Genomic DNA, 23,238 nt, shown 5'->3' with positions numbered 1-23,238 from the left:
TTTCCTAAGAGTGTCTGCTCTCACAAAATCTTTGGTATTGATTGCTTCTCTTTGGATCAGAAATGCCCTGGAAGTCACTTTTCTTGTACCATTTTAGACAGAACCTGGGACAGCAGAGACACTCAATTTAAAAAAAAAAAAGGGGGTGGGGTGGGTGGAATATGGGATAAGCTAATTAAACTGTCACCTTGAGTAAAGGCTCTGCTCAGGTTGAGTCTAGTTCTGTGGTTGGGCCATGGAAAAGTGCTTTAGCTGCAGTGAAGGTTCAGGGAATAGCGTGGGTCATATGTAAACCAGTGCGCTCATCTGTATTCCCAACACTGTGCTCACGCTACGTCCCTGAAGTCACACTTCATAAAGAAATAGATCAGCTTTGAATACAGTATGTTAGCTTTGATTGTGTGCATAGAGGGATAAATCCTGTCCTGAGTTAGTGTACTCCGGCAAAACTCTCATTTGAGGTCGATGGGAGTTGGACGTGAGTAAAAACAGAGCAAGGATTCAGTGAAAGACTAAGGACTTGTCTACACTTGAAATGCTACTACAGCAGCACCACTGCAGCTCTTCAGCGTAGACACTACCTACGCCGATGGGAGGAGTTCTCAAGCTGGTGTAGATAAGCCACTTCCCCAACAGGCGATAGCTAGGTCAACAGATCTAATGTTGACCTCGGGCTGTCTACACTGAGCATTAGGCCAGTTTAACTACGCCATTCAGGGATGTGCATTTTTCACACCCCATAGGTGATACAGATAAGCCGACTTAATTTTCTAGTGTAGACCAAGCTTAAGTAAGGACCTCAGGATTAGGCCCATAAAGCAGTAAAGAAAATTAAAACAGAAGTAGGATAGGAAAGCTGAAGAACTTTTGTTATCAAATCCTTTGGAAAATGGCAGTAGCTGTTTAGGGATCAAATGTATAAATACGGGTAATAAAGATGTAGCCATGGAAATATCTAGTTTCAATTAGATGCAGAATTTAATGCATGCGCTGAATTTCTCCATGCAAATTCTACATTTACAGGCATAAATGGGCATTTGTACACACAGAGCTGCACAATTTTGGTAGACATGTTTCTATGTTTGGTCGTTAGTGTCATATTATAAATCAGATCTGTCTGGAAACACAAAGTTTTTTCCCCCTTACATGTCAGGCTATTAGATCTGGATAAAAGTCCATGCTTTACTATGTTGTTTAGCCACTAGAACCCTTCAGGCAAGTGCCTGACCATATAACTCTACCATGTATTCTTGTGTTCCAGAAATGGAGAACCCTGCAGAAAGAGTGCACCAGATCCAGCAAATCATCATTACTCTGCCCCGAGTTGTCATTGTTGTCATGAGATACCTCTTTGCTTTCCTCAATCAGTGAGTCTGTTTATCTGGTTCTTATTTAACTGAGCTGCTAGCTCCCCTCTTTTCCAGAGGCCTCCCTTTTCTTGTCAAGTCAAATGCTGACAGGCATTTTGTTTGTTAATATTTTGGTGTCTGTGCTCTGGTTTAATGTCTTTCCTAGGCATGACTGCATGAACTCTCTGTAGTGCTGGGTTTTGGCGCCAACATTAGACGGCTCAGAACTTTACCTGTGGGTTGCTTGTGTTTGCAGCTTGTCACAGTACAGTGATGAGAACATGATGGATCCCTACAACCTGGCCATCTGCTTTGGACCAACTTTGATGCACATTCCAGACGGGCAGGATCCGGTGTCCTGCCAAGCCCATGTAAATGAGGTCATCAAAACCATCATCATAAATCACGAGGGCATCTTCCCCAACCACAGAGAGCTGGAAGGACCTGTGTATGAGAAATGCATGACTGGAGGGGAAGAGTATTGGTAAGACATGGGTGATTGAAATAAGCAACTTTAGTGCTCTAAACAGGGCCAGACTTCTCTCTCTAGCTTTATCTTTTTCCATTGTAAGCCAAGAGTGAGTCTATGACAATGCAGGGCTACTAGTTGGTGCGTGATGAACAAGGGGTTAACTGCAGTTCACATGAGTTCTGGGAAATGGCTTATAAAAGCAGCTATTTAAGAGATTGGGATGGGCAGAATGCCTTTGGGAAGTTTGGGCCAAGCACTCAGGCCTTACAGGTCTGGGGTAAACCCCAGGTGGAAATTCATTCAGTTCTTCCTGTTATAAACATCATGGATCTGATTCTCAACTGGTGTAAATTTGATGTAAATTGGAACAACTGACTGATTTGGCTGGAAGGACATTCGTTTACATGAGCTGAGGATCTGGCTTTATCCCTTGCTACTGCATCCTTATCCAAACAGTAGAATCCCTGTTTGACAACTCCCTGGGAACAGAGGAGTTCATAAAATCACAAATGTCATGAAACAGAACATCTCAAACTTACAGTCAGTGCAATGCATACGTTGCAGAATGGTGCACAGCGGCATTTTCTTCTTGTCCTTCAAACCACTGCAAAGCCATTTCCAGTGCATTGAGGGCTTTGGGATGTGAAGGGATGTCGGCTTGTTCTTCATCAACATCACTTCCCACACCCTTGTTGAGAAAATGCTTTGTAGAACTGGTCATTTGTAAGTTTGGGGGTTCTAAAATCGAGGTTCTACTGTAACACCATAGATTAGTAAAACGAAGAGAATTTGACAAATCTGCTTTGCTTTTCTGTAGCAACTTGGTTATGTTTCACATTTCTCTCAGCTTTGCTAGTGACAATGGACTAGTTTGCTTATGGTTAGTTTCCCTTTCCAGTCCTCCCACATTAGTTCAGGACAACAGTTGGGTTTTTTTTTTCTAAAAATGTATTTGCATTTATGCTAAACAAAAATTCTCTAGGTCTAAGATTTCATACTTGTTAATCTTGTTAACACAGAAGCTGAATTTTAGGTCAGTTGTTGTGACCAAATTTCTCCTGAATTGGGAATTTTGATCGAAGTCCCATAGTTCTTTACTCAGTTGTTATGCATACAAAAGTTCCATTGACTCAAGATTATGAAGCCAGTGTTTGGCTTGGGACCCATCTCTCTATATGTCTTGTTCTGGCCTTCTCTTGTGAATGTTAAAAAGGAACAGTTGCTTCAATGGGAGTTTTCACTTCAGAGTTCTGCTTATCAGAATTGGGGAATGGGCAAGATTTACTGCACAGGTCATTTCTGCTGCAGAAAGAGCCCCTTTAAAGTCACAATTCAGAGGAAACTATAAGACATTAACCCAGGCTCAAACAAAGGATCTCAGTAATCGATACCAAGGAATTTTGGGGGTACTTGAAATCCAAACCTGGATTCAGATCTGAATTTTTACAGTGAGTCAGTGTTTTTATAATGGGCTCAAACAAAATTTTAGATCAAAATTCCTGAAGTTCAAGGTGTTTAAAGCTTTCATTCATCCCTGTGGGCCTCCCATGATTCGCACCTGCTGTCACAATGAATGCCTGTACAATAAGAGTGTGAAATGATACCACCGTTGAGACCGAGTGGGTGAATGGAGAATTTGTTTTGCCCCTGCTTTGCACAGGTGTAAGTGATGACATGAGGTGCTGGACAGTGGAGATTCAGGCCCTGTATATGAATTTCATAGAATGAAAGTCTCTGTCTTCTGAGAGCAAGTTCAGAGATGAGCCATTATTTGAAAACAAACAAAGGGTGAAATCCTGGCCCCTTTAAAGTCAAAGGCACAACTCCCATGGACTTCAGTGGCATCAGGATTTTGCCCCAAGAACTTGTTTTACTGTGTAGTCTGCAAGTAGAATCTAATTCTTCTTTTTTAAACTACATTTGTATCTTTTTTTCAACTGTTCAATGTTAGTGACAGCCCCCACAGCGAGCCGGGCACCATTGATGAAGTGGACCATGACAACGGCACGGAGCCACACACCAGCGATGATGGTGAGTGTAGACATAAACAGCGGAAAATTGAGTCTGAGTAGGAAGAGCCAGGGGAACATGTGTGGAGGAAAGCAATGTGTATTTTGCTCCTAATCAAATTAGCTTGGACTACCATATGGTTGTTTAGGGGGGAAGATGTTGCAATGTGCCTGACGGTGTATGTGCATATTAATGAACACTCTAGAGGGATCTAATCAACATAGACCATGGCCAGGGGAGTGCAGGAGGCCACAGGATACATTTCTGTCTCATTCCGTGGTATTGTGAGAGCTTTAAAACAGTGCATTCAGAACTGCCCCTTATACTCCCGTTAATCCCGACAGTGAGCTCTTCTCTTTTTAATTTGGAATTCAGGTGACCAGGCTGGCTTTTGGCCCCTGTTTTTACAATATGGTCACCACCTGATGGATATGTGAGTGGTGGGGGAAAGAGCAATAGAGACTTGCTGTGTGAAAGTGACCAACAAGTACAGCCTAGGGCAGCGGGGAGGGCCTGTTGTATTTGAGACCCCCTTTCCATTCACCTCCACGTTCTTGTGCGTACCACAGGAAGAGTCATGAATTTCAAGGGACTGATCCAAAGCCTACTGGAATCACTTGGAGTCTTTCAATTGACGTCAGTGGGCTGTGGGTCACACCCACCCAATGGCCCTACTCTGAAGAGAAACCTTAGCCAAAGTGGTTCCGTTCTTCTTCAAAACATCTGCTCCCTCTATTTATTCACAGTCAGGTCTGCTTTCTTTAGTGACACGAATAAATCTGAACTTTGTCTGACTCCTTTCAGACCTGTGGAGCTGAGGCAGCTATGATGGGAGGTGCTGGATTCTGTTCTGGCAACAGACTTGTTAACTAAATTCCACATGCGGGACCTAGTTATCCATCACTGAAATCTCTGCAATCTATGCTGATTGTAAGGGCATTGCTTAGGTGACAATGAGGGCAGAATCTTTCTTTTCTAGCTGTGATGCACAAACCAAAATAGAGCCCAGTTTGCTTTCCATATCCAGGTTGCATTTGCAGCTGTGGCTTTTTGGAAAAATAATTGTAAACTAAACAAATTTGTCTTGGGATTATTAAGAGATGATAAAGCCAGAGTCCCAGATGCCTTTTTAATTGAGTTACTTTGCAGAGTGAAGGTGCACTTTAAAATCTGTGTGAGGCACTGCTATGCACACCTGTGGTCTACTTTCTTTATTGCGGTTGTTTCCACTGATTTCTTCGACTGCTGTAAAACCCTGAATGCCTTTCTGACACTTGATGTGGAAATGGCATAAGTGGCCCTAATTGGTGCCCTGTAAAAAGATGGCACAAGGGGCAGGAAGGAGATGTAATAATTCATCTAATAATTCAGATGATTGGAAATGGGTCTTTAACAAAAAAGGCACTCTACGTTTTTGCAAACTGGAGCTACTGTGACTCAAAGGTGAAGGAGAGCAAGCTGCCATTTAGCCAATTTTATGCTTGGATGGTCACATTAATAGTTCTGATTGAGTTTCCGGGTGATTAACTGTGATGCAAGTGTGGAGAAGAAGAGCGGCTTTATTTGATGAATTTACATACTCTGTCTCTCTCTTTACCCCCCATGCACACTCCCTGCTGAAAAGCTCAATATTTTATCAGGGCTCTGAAAGCTCCTCTGATAGCCTCTCCTATTATGTTTCTCCAGTGAGCTTCCTCCATTGATCTGCCTTCCCTCCCGTAATAGCCCCAAATGTCACATCATTTGTACTGAGCAAAAATATGTATCGTAGGGTGACCGATCTAGCACAAAGGAACATCTCAAACAATGGGGGATGGTGTCACAAGAGAGAGAAGACTGGGGAGTCTGTCAATATATTGCAGATTCCCCCTCCCTAGCACTGCCTGCCTCATTCCTTCTTTGTTGCTAAGCAGAAGGGTAGGTCAGATCCTGATTACCAGCAGGTGCTGAGCCTGCAATTCAAAGAGGCAGCAGATGGAATGAAGGAAGTTTCCATATTTTAATGAGAATGGGGCAGATCTGAAAGATCAAGGTTAATTTGCCCTATTTAGCTTTGCTGCTGCCCCTGTCGGTCCCCATTTTTCTGCATTGCAGATAGGGCTTAAAAACAAGAGGCAGGTGTCGAAGAAAACCAGGCTACATAAGCTGTTCTCTTGCTGGCACCTACTGATGGCCTTGATAGTGGGCTGAGTGGTGCACACTGCTGCCTAAATCCAATAATTTGCATTTAATGTGAATCTGATAAACTGCTTTAAGTAATGCACTGTGCAGTCTAGCGCTCTCACAATCCTGAGGGAGATGTCGTCTCTGCCTTGCTATTGCAAAAACAGCTTTTCAGGAGAGTTGCTGGTCTGATTTTTCAAGTGCTCAGCGTTCACAATTGGAACCAGATTTTCAAAAGAGCTCTGCTACTTGTCAGGCACCTAAATAAAAGACAGCTTTTCAAAAGTGCTCAGCACCCAGCCCCTCCCATGGTGACACTCTGGGCCAGATTTTAAAAATTGCTCAGTGCACTGACTGCTGCTGCATGTTTTGGAAACCTGGCCACTTAATTTTGGTGCTGTAATGGCAGCTGAGCTCTTTTGAAAATCTGGCCTCTAGACACTGATTCTGAAATATCTGATGAATGGTGGCGCTCAGATTGGATGGGGTGCGGTGTGGCAGAGTAGTGGGGGGAGTCTAGAGAAGTGATTTGATGATGGATGGTGGGTATCAGCATAGCTCAGGTTTTATATTCACTCTCCCGATGGGAATCCTCCGAGAGTATTTGCTACCCATTAATAATTCAGACCAAACTGCCTCCAGAATAAAGAAAAGGGGTGAAATCTAATCTGAAGCAGTAGCCAAGTGCTGATTTGATCCCAGGGATGTGAGTGAAATGTACAATGTCCCCCACCTAGGAAGAATCGGAATCCATAACCAAAAGAAAAGACTTTATAAATATGGGTGGCCATGAATAAATATGGTGGCACAGCTGGGAACATCACTTACATGCAATGAAATTTTAATTACTTCCCATTAGCTTTGTAGCTTTTCTTTGTCTCCTCTTGCATGGGAGTCTGGAAAACCAATGAGAATTTAGCAGTCCTAGAAGGATGGACAGTACATAGTAGAAAATGTTGTCAGGAAGCATGGAGAGTCGTATCAATGTCATGTGGGTATGAGGCCTCTGATGGGGCTCAGGTGATTTCTGAGGAGACCATGCCTATATATGTTTTGTTTTCTCTCTTTTTCAGAAGTGGAACAGATTGAAGCAATAGCGAAGTTTGACTACATTGGTCGGTCCCTGCGAGAGCTCTCCTTTAAGAAAGGAGCCTCGCTCCTCTTGTACCATCGTGCATCGGAGGACTGGTGGGAAGGGCGCCATAACGGTGTGGATGGCCTCATACCACATCAGTACATAGTTGTACAAGACATGTGAGTGGGCAATTTAAGTGGGGCAAGAGTGTCAAAACTGTGTCTACAGTTAGGCTTCTACAGCCTTATTTAGCCACCTAAATGAGTGGCCTGATTTTTCAAAAGTGCTGAGAGCTTGTGGGGGGCCTGCACATCCCTGATGTCCAAAAGCCAGGATTTAAGCTGTTTGTGAAAGAAACAAAAGTCCTGTTAACTTCAGTGCAAGCCATTGGGTCTGCACACACTTGAAAATCTGCCCGTTTATTTAAGTATCTAAAATATGGGCACAGGGCCGGTGTTTCCAAAGGAGCCTAAGGGAGTTAAATGCCTCATTGAATTTCAGTGGCATTTGGGCACCTGACTCCTTGAGGCTTATTTGAAAATCTTAGCTAAGGCAGGTAACGGTAGGCTCCTGTTTCAGAAAGTCTTGGCCTCAGGCGTTAAATCTTGACTAATTTCTTTGTAAAATGCTGTTCAAATCGAAAGCCATCATGAATAATAACACTTGTAGCTCTGCTCATTTTCAAAACACTGCACAGACATTGACTAATCATTCAAAAGCCCTGTGGTGCAGGTGAGTGGGTGTCAAGCTCAGACAGATGGTGAAACTGAGGCAGAGAGGTCTAGTGTTGGAGCCAAGAATCAGGAATTCCTGGCTTTTGGTCCTGTGCTCTAACAATTAATCCATACCTCTTAAGCAAGACATTTGTAATCTACACTCACTGGATGAACTGTAATGGTTTTTTTTCTCCCCTTAATTTGCTTTGGGAGTTTGGTGCAAAATTTTCAAAAACATCCAATTCCCATTTTTAAAAGTGACTCAGGCATTTAGGAGCCAAAGTCTCATTGAAAGTCAATGAGCCACTCCTAAGTGCCCAAGTCACTTTTGAAAATGGGACTTGGGAGGCTCCTAAGTCACTTGGCAACTTTTTAAAATGTTCTTTTATTTGTTTTAAGAATTCTTCCCATCTTTGATTGCAAATAAATTTTATCTTCTTACCTTTGTTCTTTGCTTGAATGGCAATTATTAAACCACTGCATGTCTCTTTCAGCACTGTATTATTGAATACATACATGAAAGAGCTGAGCCAGCAATATAGGCAGACAATTTCTGACATGTACTGTTGCATTATTTTGCATCCAATAATTCTTTGAATACTAAATGAGAGCACTTTTTTTTTTCATTAGGTGAACTGTTAACCAGACGGTATTGGGGGCTAATTTATCTGCACAGCATAATAAATACAAATCAGAATATGTAATAATGTACCTGATGTGGCTGATTTTTACAATTAAACCTGCTCCCGGCATAGATACGCTCTGTGGGGTCTGAAATGGGATGAAGCCTGAAAAAAATCTTAGTAAATATCTACTGCATTTTTGTCCATCAACTGACATTTATTTTTTGCTGTTTTTTTGTGAAACAAACCTGCATGTGGACAACCCTTGCAGGGCATTTCTTTGCCAAGAAATAAAATGAGCAGGATTTGCAAGGATGGGCTCCTTGGGGCCTTTATCAGAAACTTGGGGCTCAGTCCTGGCCGGTGCTGAGTTCCTTTTGCAATGTGACTGCAGTGGGAGTTGAAGATGCTCAGCACTTTGCAGCATTGGGCCCTAGAGGACAGCCAGGGAGCTTATTTGATCCCAAATGGATTTCTCCCAGGAGCGATTGGCAGTCTCTCAGGTGCTCAGGCCTTTCAGCTATTTACACAGCCTTCATCACGCTTTTTCGTTTTAATCTGACTCCCTCCCACTCCCCCACTTTCAAGTGATGATTAAACATATTAAACTAAAAACAGTCCAGTTCTTGACTGTCTTCCAGCCCTTTTGCACCACTCCCGTCAGGTTCTCCGAGCTGGGAATTCCCCTGGTGCACAGGTGTTACCTGCACAGCATAGAGCAGGTGCAGGCAGCTCTTTGTCAGCCCCTCCTTGGATACCCTGGAACAGGGATATGTCAGAGGCAAGAGGGTGCATGCATGCTCCAGCTATTGAGACCACAGCGTGGCCTATAGGCAGCTGAGAAAAAGCCACAATGACTGCTCTAACTTACGTGGGGGCTGGGCTCTGGATACAGGAGGTGTTTAGATGCCTCTGTAGTGAAAGTGCTAGCAGTCATTGTACACTAGAACAGTGGAGCTGGGTGGGAAATTTTAGGGAAGAAGCTAATGCAGACACCAAAGGCATGTTACATACAGAGCTACCCTGGTGGCAGAGGAAACAAAAGAGCATTTGCTCTGAGCCTGTTCCCCAGGCCTGTTGAAGTCTTTCCACCAGTTTAATGGACTTTGGATCAGGCCATAAATGGTCAGTGACTACCAGATATTTCAGAGGGACGCAGGACATTCAGGGACCTTGTCCCAAGCTCCAAGTTTCAGCCTTCCACTGCACCCTCAGCTTCTGATGCCCAAAGGTGTGAAAGACCTGGGGCCTCTGCTCATGTCATGTTACCAGCTGAGCCTTTCAGGAAAGCACACATCTGAGGGTTTGGGTTTCTTACCATGAAAGGCTCTTCTGCCTACCAGAGCAGTTAGGTTGCCTGTCCGCTCCCCAACACTGCTCCCTAGTTTCATAAGTAACTAGTGTGAAGATATTTGTACCTTCCATGGGGTGGCCAATAACTGAACCGAGCCACGTGCTGAGTTTATTTTTTTTGTCTCCTTGCCAAGTTTCTAGCTGGTCATGTGTACCTTTCTCCTGTTACTGGCTCAGATGCTGCTGCTTGTTCAAGAGTAGAACAGCACCTAAATAATTAGTAAAGCTCCAAGAGGTTTGAAACATGTCAGTCATTGGCTCCATAAAAGAATAGAGTTGAGCAGTCCAGATTCACTGTTAGATCCTCGGCAGGTGTAAATTTGCACTGCACCATTGATTATCTTTGAGGCTTACACTGCATCTAGATGGCCATTAATCCAAGGATTCAAGTGCCCCGGACAAACACTCACTCATTGTGTCTCACCATGCCTCTGTGGAATAGGTACTGTACCTAGGATTGCATTATAAATGGCTAAACTGAAGCACAGGGAGGTTTGTAGAGACCAGGCCTGAGCCATGAAGCTTAGAGTCAAACTTTCCCTAACTTCAGGGGAGTTTGGATCTGGGGCTCGGGTTCAGCTCACTGTTAATTTTGGATCTGGTTTGAAGATGTTCAGGCCAAGATTTCGGCTTCTAGTTTAGGGACTTGCCACAGGTGACACAATGGCAGAACCAAGACTAGGACTCAAGACTGGCCTCCTTTTCTTCCGCTAGACCCCACTCTCTCCTTGTTGGGTGCTAATGAATGTTATTTCCCCCCCTGGTTGGAGTGGATGCATTAGGGTTCCAAAGGTATGAAAATGCTAAGAGGCCACACTCTTCTTTCATGTGTGAGGCACTCCGTTATCTGCCTGCCTGATGCAGAGTTTCATTTCTCATAGGGATGATGCATTCTCCGACAGTTTGAGTCAGAAGGCAGACAGCGAGGCAAGCAGTGGACCCTTGCTGGATGATAAAGCCTCATCAAAGAATGACATCCAGTCTCCGACAGATCATATTCCAGACTATGGATTTGGGGGAGTAATGGGCCGGTAGGGCAATTGATCCACTTTGGTATGGGTGGCCTTTTACTGTGAAAGACAAATATATTGTGACACACCATTGAGGGCAGGATAATTACAATGTTACGATGCAGTAAGAACCAGAGAACAACTTGTACTATTTATGCCATATTTAAACTAGAAGGGAGCCAAACAGATTCATCAGTTCGAACAGCCTTCAAAATATTATGGTTGCTGCTTCTTGGCACTCTCCAAAATTTGTAGCACCCCTGTTGGCTGGGTTCTTTCATGGTGAAAGATCGATATTTTGACTTGATATGGGCTTTCAGAGCTGATCCACTGGGGATTTCACAGCATGCAATCAAATCTGAAATGCCAGGTAATGATCTAATTTAACTGCTTTTCAATGAATTCTTTGCAGAGTAAGGTTGAGATCTGATGGCGCAGCCATCCCTCGTCGTCGGAGTGGAGGGGACACCCATAGCCCCCCAAGAGGGATGGGTCCTGGTATAGACACCCCTCCTCGAGCAGCAGCATGTCCTAGCAGCCCCCACAAAATACCACTCAACAGAGGCAGGATTGAGAGCCCTGAGAAGCGCAGAATGGCCACATTTGGCAGCGCCGGCAGCATCAATTATCCAGACAGGAAGGCCTTGTCTGATGGCCACCCACTGAGATCGACCTGTGGGTCTACTCGGCACAGTAGTCTTGGAGATCAGAAATCTCTGGAAGCGGAAGCACTTGCTGAGGTAAGAGGGCTGTTAGATGGCTCTGTGTGCTGTGGAGACTGGAGGTACAGTACAGAGTGCCTTTCATCTCAAAGCCCTTTACAATTATCTAGAGGAATCTCTTCACCCACCACTGCATTGCAGCCACCTGTAGGATGAAATCTGGTGGCTGTTCATGAACAGGACAGGAAGTTAAAGAGGAATACTGTCTCTATTTAGAACTTCAGGGGGGATTTAAAGAGACAGAACTTAATTACTCCAATAAGAATTTGATTGAGATACCCAGGGCTAACATCCCTGCTTTTGGAAAACACACCTTAGGTTTGTTAGTAACCATATGTGGCCAGACCTCCCATTTTATGTCTAATCCAAAAAATGTTCTCTCGCGCGACACAGTGCCCTCTAGCACTGTGATACGCAGTGGGTTCAATATTGATTCATTACTGCTTCCTAATTTACCAGCAACACATCCTGAAGTACTCTTAATTTTTTAACGGATGCCTCCTATTCAAGTACTGACCAGGCTACATGTAGCCTGTGAGACCTGTTGAAATCAGAAGCTAAGATCTTTCAGCTGCAGCTCCAACTCACAACAGGGGCAACTCTACCTCACAGAATTCATACCAGAGTCAGGGCACAAAACTGCAAGGTGCTTTGAGGTCTGTCGTGGGCCATTGATACACAGATACATACAAGATCAGAGAGTGTTGTTTGTGATCCAAACATAACAGAAGCCGCGATACCACCTTCCCCCTTGTGTAGCTATTGCCTCCTGTGAAAGTAGGTATAAAACTGTGCCATTCTCCACTGAGAGGAGAGAATCCGGAGTTTACCTCTGCTTTACACAGGTGTCAGTGATGGCACACAATGCAAGGCGGTGGAACGTCAGGCATGTTGTGCGTTTGAATTCAAGGAAGTTGGCATGCTGGGCAGTCTTTCAGAAAAATTGGCCGGACGGTGTGAGTGGGGGAGCATTTTCTTTCTCTGGACTGTTTGCATCCGATGAAGTGAGCTGTAGCTCACGAAAGCTTATGCTCAAATAAATTTGTTAGTCTCTAAGGTGCCACAAGTCCTCCTGTTCTTTTTTCTCTGGATTGTGCCTCCTCCCTCTGTGGAGGTTGGTGGTTGGGCTGCCCAGAGATTTTGTGTAGCTGTTTGGTTTTAATGAAGCGCTTCTTGAGCTTTTCACACCTCAGTCTCTTCCGTGGGGGCTGTTGCCTGATGCTCGCATGTTGTTCCTTTGTTGCTCATTGTTATTATGACACTTTTTTGCTACAGCAAGCCTAAGCCATGTGTCTGCTTTATTTTTAAAGGTATATGCCATATTTTTGTTCTCAAAAATGGATTTGTTGTAAATACCATTATTCCAGACCTGCTTTTTCTCAGGAAAATAGGGATTCTTTTTGTATTCCAGGCAGTTGGTCCACTTCACCATTCAAAGCAGTGAACCGTATAAAACATTATTATCTCGCGGATGCCAAGAAGAGCGCTTTGTTCAATGCTTCACAAATCACTACCATGAGAACTGGCCCCTTCCTACTTGAGCCCATTATTCCCAATGTAGGAAGAAATGCCAGCGGCAAGAGCGTTGGTGAGAAAGAAATAAGCTACCGCAGGCTATAGAGGTTAAGTGAAAAGCAGAGCCTGCCACAGTAAATGACTCAGCTGTGCCTTGTGCCACCTTTGCACCCCCCAGAGCCCAGTTCAGCCTCTGGAGTAAGTTAGAGCAGTTCAGGTCTGCTCTCTCCTACCGGCATTTTCCCACTGAGGTCACATGGGCGTGTGCTGGTGTATTTTCAGCCTGGGAATATTTCTAGTTGGTTGTTTGCTGGTCCTGGCAAACTAAAAGTCCAGCTAACAGTATATTTAAAGAAGTGTTCCAGTCTCATTTCCTCTTCCACCACTGGATTTTCTTTGTTTACTTCCTGCATTGCTGTTTGGTTGCCCAGTGCAAACAATCTGCCTCTGTCAGTTTCACACACTCATGCTTCTCACATGCTTCTCATGCACTAGCTCATGGAAGTGGCACCCGAGCTGCAAACACTGAGTTGGGGGGGGGAGGGGAAAGGAGATATATCACAACTAAGAACAGACCAAAATATCAAATGGTTTTCTTAGTCTTTTTTTAAAATCATGGGCCAGATCCTCAAGTGGTATAAATCAGTAATTCTATCAAAGTCAATGGAGCAATGTCAGTTTACACCAGCTTTGGATCTGGCCCTGTGAAAATATTGCTAATTTTGTAACTCTTTTATATTTAATGAAACCTAGCTGTGGGTCCTAACCTGGCTGATAGTGATCTTTTGACTCCCTCTTGTTGATGATAATACCTTGAACACTATCCAAAGACCACAAAACACTTTATAAACATTAGATAATTCAGACTTACCACACATCTGTAAAAGTAGATACAGCAAGGGATATGCCTCCCATCAGTGAAATGCAGCCGTCTCTAGAGCAGAGCTTGGTAACTGCTGAGAGACAACAACACTGCATGATAACTTAGGTCAGAGAATGGAGAAGAATATTGTATCAAACAAACTGCATAGGGGAGGTAGGCAAAAATTAATTCCCCCACCTGGAATTGCACTGGGTTCTGGGGGTAACTTTACATGATATTATAGGGTGTTTAGGACTTGCTGCCTTTGAAATCATTGCCAGAACTCCCATTGATGTCAAAGGTGCAGGATTTCAAAGATGCATGGTGCCTGCCTGTGGTCAGGACCTGGGTTTTACATCTCCTCTCAGAGCCAGCTCCTTCTTTAGAGGCCAGCTCATGAGAGGTGGTGAGCACCAGCACCTCATGTCAGTGCAGTCGCAGAAGCTCAGGAGTTCTCAGGATTTAAGGGCATATGGCCATGGTGAGGCAGAAAACAACTGCACTTAGGCTGAGACGGGGTAAAGCTCCATTGGACGGCAGAGTTAACTGCAGGAAAGCCCAAGCAATGCTAAAATGCAGGGATGCTGATGACACTTTTGCTTATCACATTGACAGGATATTGAGAAGACCATGAGCACTGCTCTGAATGAGCTGCGTGAGCTCGAGAGACAGAACACTGTGAAGCAGGCCCCTGATGTCGTTCTTGACACCCTGGAGCCAATGAAGACTCCTCAAGGGGGCTCTGTCAACTCAGAACCTGCCAGCCCACTTCACACCATCATGATTCGAGACCCTGATGCCGCCATGAGACGCAGCAGTAGTTCCACCACTGAAATGATGACTACTTTTAAACCAGCCCTCTCAGCCCGGCTTGCTGGGGCTCAGCTTAGGCCTCCACCCATGAGACCCGTCAGACCGGTGGTTCAACACCGATCAAGCAGCAGTAGCAGTTCAGGAATGGGCAGTCCTGCAGTGACGCCCACAGAGAAGATTTACCCCAATAGCTCCTCGGATAAATCAGGCACCATGTAGCTCTGCAGCAAGGGATTCTTAGTTGAGGGGTGGAAAAAAGTCAATATCTGGATTTTTTTTTTTTTTGAGTGGAAATCATAACTCTGCAAACAGTCTTGTTCTTTAAAAGGAAAAGATGGAAAAATTATGCTCTGAAGAAAACTTCAGTAGGAAAACCAGTGTGTAGGCCTGAGACCTAACAATTCCATTATAGATACACACATCGGTGCAGAAGCATTTTACCAAGATTGCAGTAAAACTGTATGGCAGAATAAGATGGCTGTCCTGCGTATTGTCACTGGAGAATAAACAATCTGTGTAGAAGTATATATATAAAGTGTACAAAGTTCAATAATTTTTTTTTTAGTAGATTTACCTCAGAAACTTGCCCTGAAATTTCCTCTCTAAAGTTGTTTGGTTGATTTTAATTTTTTTGAGAATACTTGTGTGTGCGTGCGTGTGTGGAGCAACTGAGCATCAAGCAATACAAGATCAATCCTGGAATTTCTATTCTGCAGTAGTTGGCATTTAAAAAAAAAAGAGAAGACATGCTGTTTTTGCTCAACTATTGGCCTACAGAGAAGAAATTGAAATGCATCTAGTGACCGTTCTCAACAAGCTGGGTGGATTTCTTTTTCTTTGCATTCAGTCTTAAGATTTCTTCGTTTCACCTCTGAATCTTGCGGCTGTTACCCAGCCAGTAGGTTGTACAGAATATGATACGGCCAAGTGAAACATTTTATTCCTTTAGTTTATATACTGGGATAAAGTGTATAAATATCTACTCCACGACATAGCAGTGCTAGGTGTGTACAAAAAGAAACCACAAAACTTAGGTTGTCTTGAAGATTTCAAAACCGACAAGGACTAGTAAGAAACCTGTGGTAAAAAATAAATAGGCTAACTTATAAAGTATTGAAATGTTTCATTTCCCCTTCTCCCCTGGCCTTTTATTAACTAATGACATCTTAACAAATTGGGACTAAACAGGCAAGGAGGCTTTGAAAAGATAACATTCCTTTATTTAAAGTTGCACAGCAGTACACGAGGGTCTTGATTCAGATTGTCGTCTTGCATGAAAAGCATGAGCCATATTTGACCATATCAGACGCATAACTGATCTGATGGGGTGATATTTTGCACTTTCTGTACTGTACTATATAATACAGCAGTATGAGTTTATGCAAAAGAAGTTATATTTTATTTTTCCTCTGAACATTTAACCTAGAGAAAAAATATGCAGAAAGAACTAGGGGTTGCATGATATTTTGTCTGATAACTAAGTCTCTTCTCTAATCACTGAATACAAGATACTCCATGTTTCTTTTTATTATTTTTGTTTTACTTCTTGACCAGCTTTTCATAGAGTTGACCTGTGGTTTAATTTTGATTTTTTCCATACAATCATATGTCATCTGAAGACATGAAACAGGTCTTGATGAGTCTCACTCAAACTCCGCACAGATGCTGTACTAGCCTTTTTCACACCTTAATTCCTTTTCCTTAATCTGATTTCTGCTGCAGTAGCGGTCAGTGAGCAAAATAAGTGAACAAACCTTGCTGCCTCGTTGGGAGTTGAGATTAAAATTCAGCTTCTTTCAGCATCCCATGGCATGTTTTTTAAGTTCTTTTGCTTTTCTATCCGACATCTGAGCCGCCACCACCGAACGCAGAATCCTTCACATCTCCAGGTGAACAATCCAATATTTCTGTCATAGAATGTACAGATGGAAAAGACCAGTGGGGTGATCTAGCCCTTTGAATCTTATCATGTTAGCACCTCTCATTTGGGAGTCCAATCCATAACTTATCCATGTGCATAAAACAATGGGAAACCCTATGGTTTGTGCAAGGTAACATTTACTTGACTGGATATAGAGGAATCTTAACACAAATCCAATGGAACTGATTAGGTGTTCGTTCTTATTCTGTGTCCAGTGCACAAGCATGTTTCACTTCCACATATCCTCTTCTCTTAACTGTCTCTTGCCTGTTCTAGTCTGTTATATATTGCTGTACTTGCTTAAATGCTGGAAAGTAACTGTTAAAATGTAAACTGTAAAAAGAAAATAGGTTAAAATTAGATGAAAGCCAATGCCACTCACCAAATCTTTGCACTTAGTAGATAGCTCAATGTAAGAAATAATAAAATAAAAACAAAAACACAAACCTAACCTTTCAGTGTACAGTGTGTGTGGGGGGAAAGTACTGTATGTAGTGATTCTATTGTTCCTCAATATAGTATTACAAGAGGAAATGGTGTTTACGTACTTGTCTATTAACATTGTTGACATTTGTAATTACCACAATTACTTCATATTGATAATTATTTTTGGTCATGATTTCCCCCCCTGCCCCCCCTTTCCTAACCCCGAGGTCATTGCCTTTGTCATTATGGGCAGCAGATGTTCAAATGGTCTGTCAGTCTGTTCTAGTAATGAACCAGCAAATGTGCTTTTCGGGGGAGTGAAAAAGCCCCCATTTGGCACAATTGTTGTGTAATCATTGCCAGTAATTTTTTCCACTTAATTCCTTGAGAACACTCACTTTGGTAGTCTGACTTTTTTTTATATATATATTTTCAACAATGACTTAATAGCAAAACCATCTTTATTCTCCCCCCCCCCCAAAAGATGTGGTATAAATTCCAGTGTCTTTTGCATTAAATTATTACCTTTTATTTTTGCTTTTTTTAATGCTTGTTTTCTTATCTAAGTGCCTTTTGCGCACCAGAACAAATGCTTGGAATTAATGTACTCGGAGCTGTATACAGATCATGATTTCTTACGTACTGTTATGTCGTGCTGTGGGTGTATTGCTTTTCAAGTCCTTTAAAAAAGACTATTAAATTTAAAGAAAAAAACTACCCCTTTTTAATATTGCCGTCAAACTGCAGTTTGGGGCGACTACTGTAAATTAAAAATATGTATTTTTCTGTCATTCAGCTCAGCACAAAATTAAACCACTTGCAGTATGCTGTACAAGCATCATAACTGGAACCTGCTCATGTTTTGAATAACTTAATCTTGATAATTTGTACCTCTCTATAGACTTCAACATGATCTCAGTTCTGTTCACGTAAGGGTACTGTGAAATTTACAGTTTACAAATTGGTCGAAGCAGCAGCTGGAAATGCTCACCCGGAAGGATCATTTTCTCTTGTTTCAAATGAAAACTGTTCCACCCATTTGATTATAATACAGAGACATCAACAGAGAGCCCAAGTCTCTAGGATGGGCCAGGAAAGGGCGCTCTTTAAGAAGTTGATTCTCTGCTGTGCAGAGCAAATTCAAAAGTCTTGAATCATCTCCCTCAGTTGCTGTGAGTCTTTGCCTCCCCCCAAAAATAACCTCCTTTTGCTTTATCAAAACTACTTCTGTTAACTCCCAGAAGTAGGTAGTCACTAGTCTAGCCATTCCTTTGGCCTGTCTCCCCCATGGCTCATTGAAGCAGTCTTTCTGTTGACCCATTGATGCATTTAACAATGCTGACTTTAAAGCAATTGCACCCACGCTGATATTAGTTCTGTATAGACGCTCCTAAGCAACCATTGTAATTGTGTCAGTCCCTTTAATGATAATGACAGTGCACTTTTCTTCCTTAGACTGAAGTATACCTGATAGATTCTTTTTGTAAATCCTGGACTGTATTATTTACTAGCAGTGTTGCAGTTTTCACAATATGTCAGTAGACCTCCTGATTCTGATCTGCTTCTGAGTGGCTGTTTTTTGTTCATGCCAGAAAACCTTAGAAACTGCCTTGTATAATGATTGTTGTCCCTCTATGGATATTGTCTCTGTAATGTATGATAAAATGCCATTCGGTTAGAATGTCTGATTGGATCCTCTGTCATGTATGCTGATGATGCCATGTAAATCAAGCCACTGGTTGGATGTGGACTCATCCTGTTGAATAAAACTGCTTAACTTTTCTCAAATATTAGTCATGATTTCGAAACACCTGGAATATAAACACTGTGCTTGGGGAAATGACTATCCTCTGGGCATATACACCTTTCTAGGCATTTATTTGATACATTAGTAACAAACAACAAGGATGGTTCAGTAGTGTCCAAAGACCTCAGTCAGCACTGGGCCTGTGTGCTGAGCACTGCACAAAACCCAAGATGGGCAAAAAGTTTGAAATCTTTGAAGCCATCTGACTGATAAAGATGGGAGGGAAAACACAAAAATAAACAACTTTTATGTACAAATATACTTTTTGTTTTTCATTTTCACCCTTCCCCTTCCGACCTGATGACAGGTTTCTTTGTAGCAGAAGTAAGCCTTAAGAATGGATTTAAAGGCGCAGAGGCTATGGTCTTGCTATAAATTATTGTGTGTGCATGGTGTATATTAATGTACACTATTCATTATTACATTAAAGAGGCTCTGTGTCTTTCGGGTATTTCTCTTGAGTTAGCCGTTCAGTTCAGAAAAATTGATAACCTACAACCGTGTCTTCAGGTTTGATTGTACTACACTGAACCCGAACACCATTCGGGGTGGGGTGAGCTGAGCTCATGGACTAAGAGTACGGAAGAGGCGTTTCCATCTCTATTGTTGGAAAATAAATGAGAGGGTGTGTGTGTGTGTGTGTGTGAATTGTTTGTGTTGCGAGGAGAAGGAAAGACTAGAACTGAAAACTGCTGCCACTTTACTGTGTTTGGCAGCAGAGATGAGCCCAGCTGGCTACATTAACTTGGAGTCCTACTGAATAGACAGATAGCGGTGAGTGTGAAAGCCAGGAACTTGCACTGACAGAATGCCATCGCTGCAGTAACATGGAATGTTGGCCAGGAATATGGTATCAAACTGCACTGTTATGAATACCATCGAACAGAGCTGTTTGAGGCTAGACCTAAGTAATGGTAAATTAGCAATGAGTCACTGGTGACTAGCCAGCGATCAGTACAGGAACAGACTATGGACCGTCCCAGTCAGCACACGGGGCCACAATTTTCTACTTGTATTTACAGTTAAAGGTCTCTGTCCCTTCCAGATGGAATTCTACTGATGTGAGTGACTGAGGCCTAAAATGTTTAAAGTGGCATTTTTATCTGGCGAGATTAGCTGTTGAAGGAGTAGATTAAACAGCCTCCTTTAGTCCGTGGCATGTGGGTAAAATGCAAAGAGAAGAAACATTTATGCCAGAATCGCAGCTGGTGTAAACTGGCATATCGTAGAATCATAGAATATCAGGGTTGGAAGGGACCCCAGAAGGTCATCTAGTCCAACCCCCTGCTCGAAGCAGGACCAATTCCCAGTTAAATCATCCCAGCCAGGGCTTTGTCAAGCCTGACCTTAAAAACCTCTAAGGAAGGAGATTCTACCACCTCCCTAGGTAACACATTCCAGTGTTTCACCACCCTCTTAGTGAAAAAGTTTTTCCTAATATCCAATCTAAACCTCCCCCACTGCAACTCGAGACCATTACTCCTCGTTCTGTCATCTGCTACCATTGAGAACAGTCTAGAGCCATCCTCTTTGGAACCCCCTTTCAGGTAGTTGAAAGCAGCTATCAAATCCCCCCTCATTCTTCTCTTCTGCAGGCTAAACAATCCCAGCTCCCTCAGCCTCTCCTCATAACTCATGTGTTCCAGTCCCCTAATCATTTTTGTTGTCCTTCGCTGGACTCTCTCCAATTTATCCACATCCTTCTTGTAGTGTGGGGCCCAAAACTGGACACAGTACTCCAGATGAGGCCTCACCAATGTCGAATAGAGGGGAACGATCACGTCCCTCGATCTGCTCGCTATGCCCCTACTTATACATCCCAAAATGCCATTGGCCTTCTTGGCAACAAGGGCACACTGCTGACTCATATCCAGCTTCTCGTCCACTGTCACCCCCTAGGTCCTTTTCCGCAGAACTGCTGCCTAGCCATTTGGTCCCTAGTCTGTAGCTGTGCATTGGGTTCTTCCGTCCTAAGTGCAGGACCCTGCACTTATCCTTATTGAACCTCATCAGATTTCTTTTGGCCCAATCCTCCAATTTGTCTAGGTCCTTCTGTATCCTATCCCTCCCCTCCAGCGTATCTACCACTCCTCCCAGTTTAGTATCATCCGCAAATTTGCTGAGAGTGCAATCCACACCATCCTCCAGATCATTTATGAAGATATTGAACAAAACCGGCCCCAGGACCGACCCTTGGGGCACTCCACTTGATACCGGCTGCCAACTAGACATGGAGCCATTGATCACTACCCGTTGAGCCCGACAATCTAGCCAGCTTTCTACCCACCTTATAGTGCATTCATCCAGCCCTTACTTCCTTAACTTGCTGACAAGAATATCTCCACTGATGTGAATGGAGCCCTGCTGATTTACACCAGCTGCAGATTTACCCTAAGCTATTGTGTTTACTTCTAAAATTGCATTTAACATTTGTTCATTTCCAACATAAATGGCCTGGTTCTCCTCTCACTTAGTTAGTGTAAGTCAGGAGTTCACTGTACTGAAGCCGATGGAATTAAGCTAGCATTAGGACCAAAAGTCTGTTTGTTAAAGTGCTCTTCCTCCCGCTCCAGGCTGAGAAATGGAAAGAGAATTGCCATGACTAGAGCTGTTCCACACGTCTGCTGCATCTTTCCTTCCCATACCATTTAAAAACTACAAGTGAAACTCCCACTGAAATGCAGCCATTTCTGGGGAGGAACATGGCAGCTGTTTGAAGTACACAGTAACATGACACTTAGTTATGCCAGTAAGTGATGGGAAACATGACATCCATTTGAAACCACAGGGGAAGTTGAGATAGGTAGAATGGAACTAACCCAAATGGCACCCAGGAAAATGGAACCAATGCCTCTACTCTTAATTATAGTTAATGGAAATTTTGCAATTTAGGCAAAAGAAAATAAGCATAAAAAGGAGCTCCCCACCCCCAGCAAGAAACCAAAGACTGAGGTGTCTAGTATCAATCCTTAGATGAAGAAGTTCCTGTTCCCTCTCAAGCATCCCATGGTGCAGCAACAGAAGATACGGATGTGGTTTCCTTTCAAGTGGTGTTAACATCACTCCGAGTTGGCCAATAAAGGATGCTAGACAGAGCAACACAAGTTGTTCTTGTTCAGATGGGCTATATTTGCATAGGTGCTGGCAGCCTGCAGCTTTATGCAAATGGCAGGTCCTGAACAGCGAAGTAAACTATAATGCAAGCTCAGGATTTGTGTCTTAACACATTTTATACTATTCATTATCTTGGCACCTCATGCTTAGATTTCCAGTTTAATATATACTTTTTTGTTCCTCTGTATTAAGGTACAGTAAATAAAAGGATTCTCCCACAAGGACCAGAGATCCTGGGCTAGCAACTGATGAGCACGTTCATGCAATTACTAAATCTGCTTTTCTGATACCTCAGAAATCTTGCCAGACTGAACTTCCTTTCCAAATTTCCCACAGTGGACTTTCCAGAGGCTGAAGTTCATCACACTCTGGGATTCTCTTTGAATCCCACCAGTCCCAACTTATTTGTTTTCACACATCTCTTATGTCCATTCATATATCTCTGCACTGCTTACAGTTCAAGATTGTCCAATACATTTTTTGCTGAGAACTAAGTCTCAAAAGATTAGAAGTTTGGTTCTTTTCAGCCCTGATGCACTTTGTGTTGTCATCTGCAGGGTGCATGCAACGTGAAGGCAAAACCATGGTAACCTGGTAGTGTGTTATGCCCATTTTTCAAGGCCATCTACACCTGTGCAAAGTGCATGGCAGGGACAAATCAGATTTAAAGTCTTGCTTTGGGCCTCCTCCACAAAATCGGAATGTGGATCTGAACATTTCCCAAGTTTTGTTGCAGGCCAAGTTTCAATAGATTCCCAAATGATTTCTTCTAAGAGGCAGGAGGAGTCAGCTGTTCCAGGGCTCTTTGTGGGGGAAGTGCTCACTGGAACAGTTGTGGATGTGCTGAGTCATTGAAAGCAGTTGTAAAGAACACCTCTGTTCATGTTTAAATGTCCTTTTTTTTTCATAATTGTCCAGCCTTCTTCAGCCTCCTGTCTCCCTCATCCTCCTGTCCCGAGCACCCAAGCCACATGGACAGAAGTCCCACTGCTTTTTGCTCTTGAAAGCTGTCTGGAGTACCATGCACTGCCTGAAGGGCACTATATAAATACAATGATGGATCTCTAAACATAGATCAAGGTAAAATTTTCAGAAGTGTCAAAGGGTCAAATTTTCAAAAGTATTTAGGTACCTAAAGATGCAGATAGAGCCTAGTGCTGTTTTCAGAACTGCCTAGGTGCCTAACGCCTAATGAAAGCAGTGAGAATTAGGCATCAGGTGCCCAGTGAGAGTCACAAACATGCCTATCTGCATCTTTAGGCACCAAAGTACCCTTGAAAATCTGGC

At 43.1% G+C, this 23,238-nt stretch overlaps 1 protein-coding gene across 3 annotated transcripts in view; it reads left to right on the top strand.

Moving 5' to 3' along the window:
- The window catches only part of SRGAP3 (SLIT-ROBO Rho GTPase activating protein 3), a 226,581-nt gene extending 207,763 nt beyond the window's left edge, over positions 1-18,818 (top strand). For all 3 annotated transcript variants that reach the window (XM_073351215.2, XM_073351214.2, XM_078853575.1), the window contains 7 exons: positions 1,262-1,367; positions 1,606-1,833; positions 3,773-3,852; positions 7,068-7,248; positions 10,643-10,792; positions 11,184-11,511; positions 14,486-18,818. In XM_073351215.2, coding sequence (XP_073207316.1) covers positions 1,262-1,367; positions 1,606-1,833; positions 3,773-3,852; positions 7,068-7,248; positions 10,643-10,792; positions 11,184-11,511; positions 14,486-14,902 — 1,490 coding nt within the window. In that variant the 3' untranslated portion in view covers positions 14,903-18,818. The remainder of the gene's footprint in view (positions 1-1,261; positions 1,368-1,605; positions 1,834-3,772; positions 3,853-7,067; positions 7,249-10,642; positions 10,793-11,183; positions 11,512-14,485) is intronic.
- The last annotated feature ends 4,420 nt before the right edge of the window (positions 18,819-23,238 follow it).

This window comes from Lepidochelys kempii, chromosome 7 (assembly GCF_965140285.1).
Source record: "Lepidochelys kempii isolate rLepKem1 chromosome 7, rLepKem1.hap1, whole genome shotgun sequence".
NCBI classification, from domain to species: Eukaryota; Metazoa; Chordata; order Testudines; family Cheloniidae; genus Lepidochelys; species Lepidochelys kempii.
Note: the sequence above shows the minus strand (reverse complement) of the source record. Positions and strands in the feature narration are given on the sequence as shown.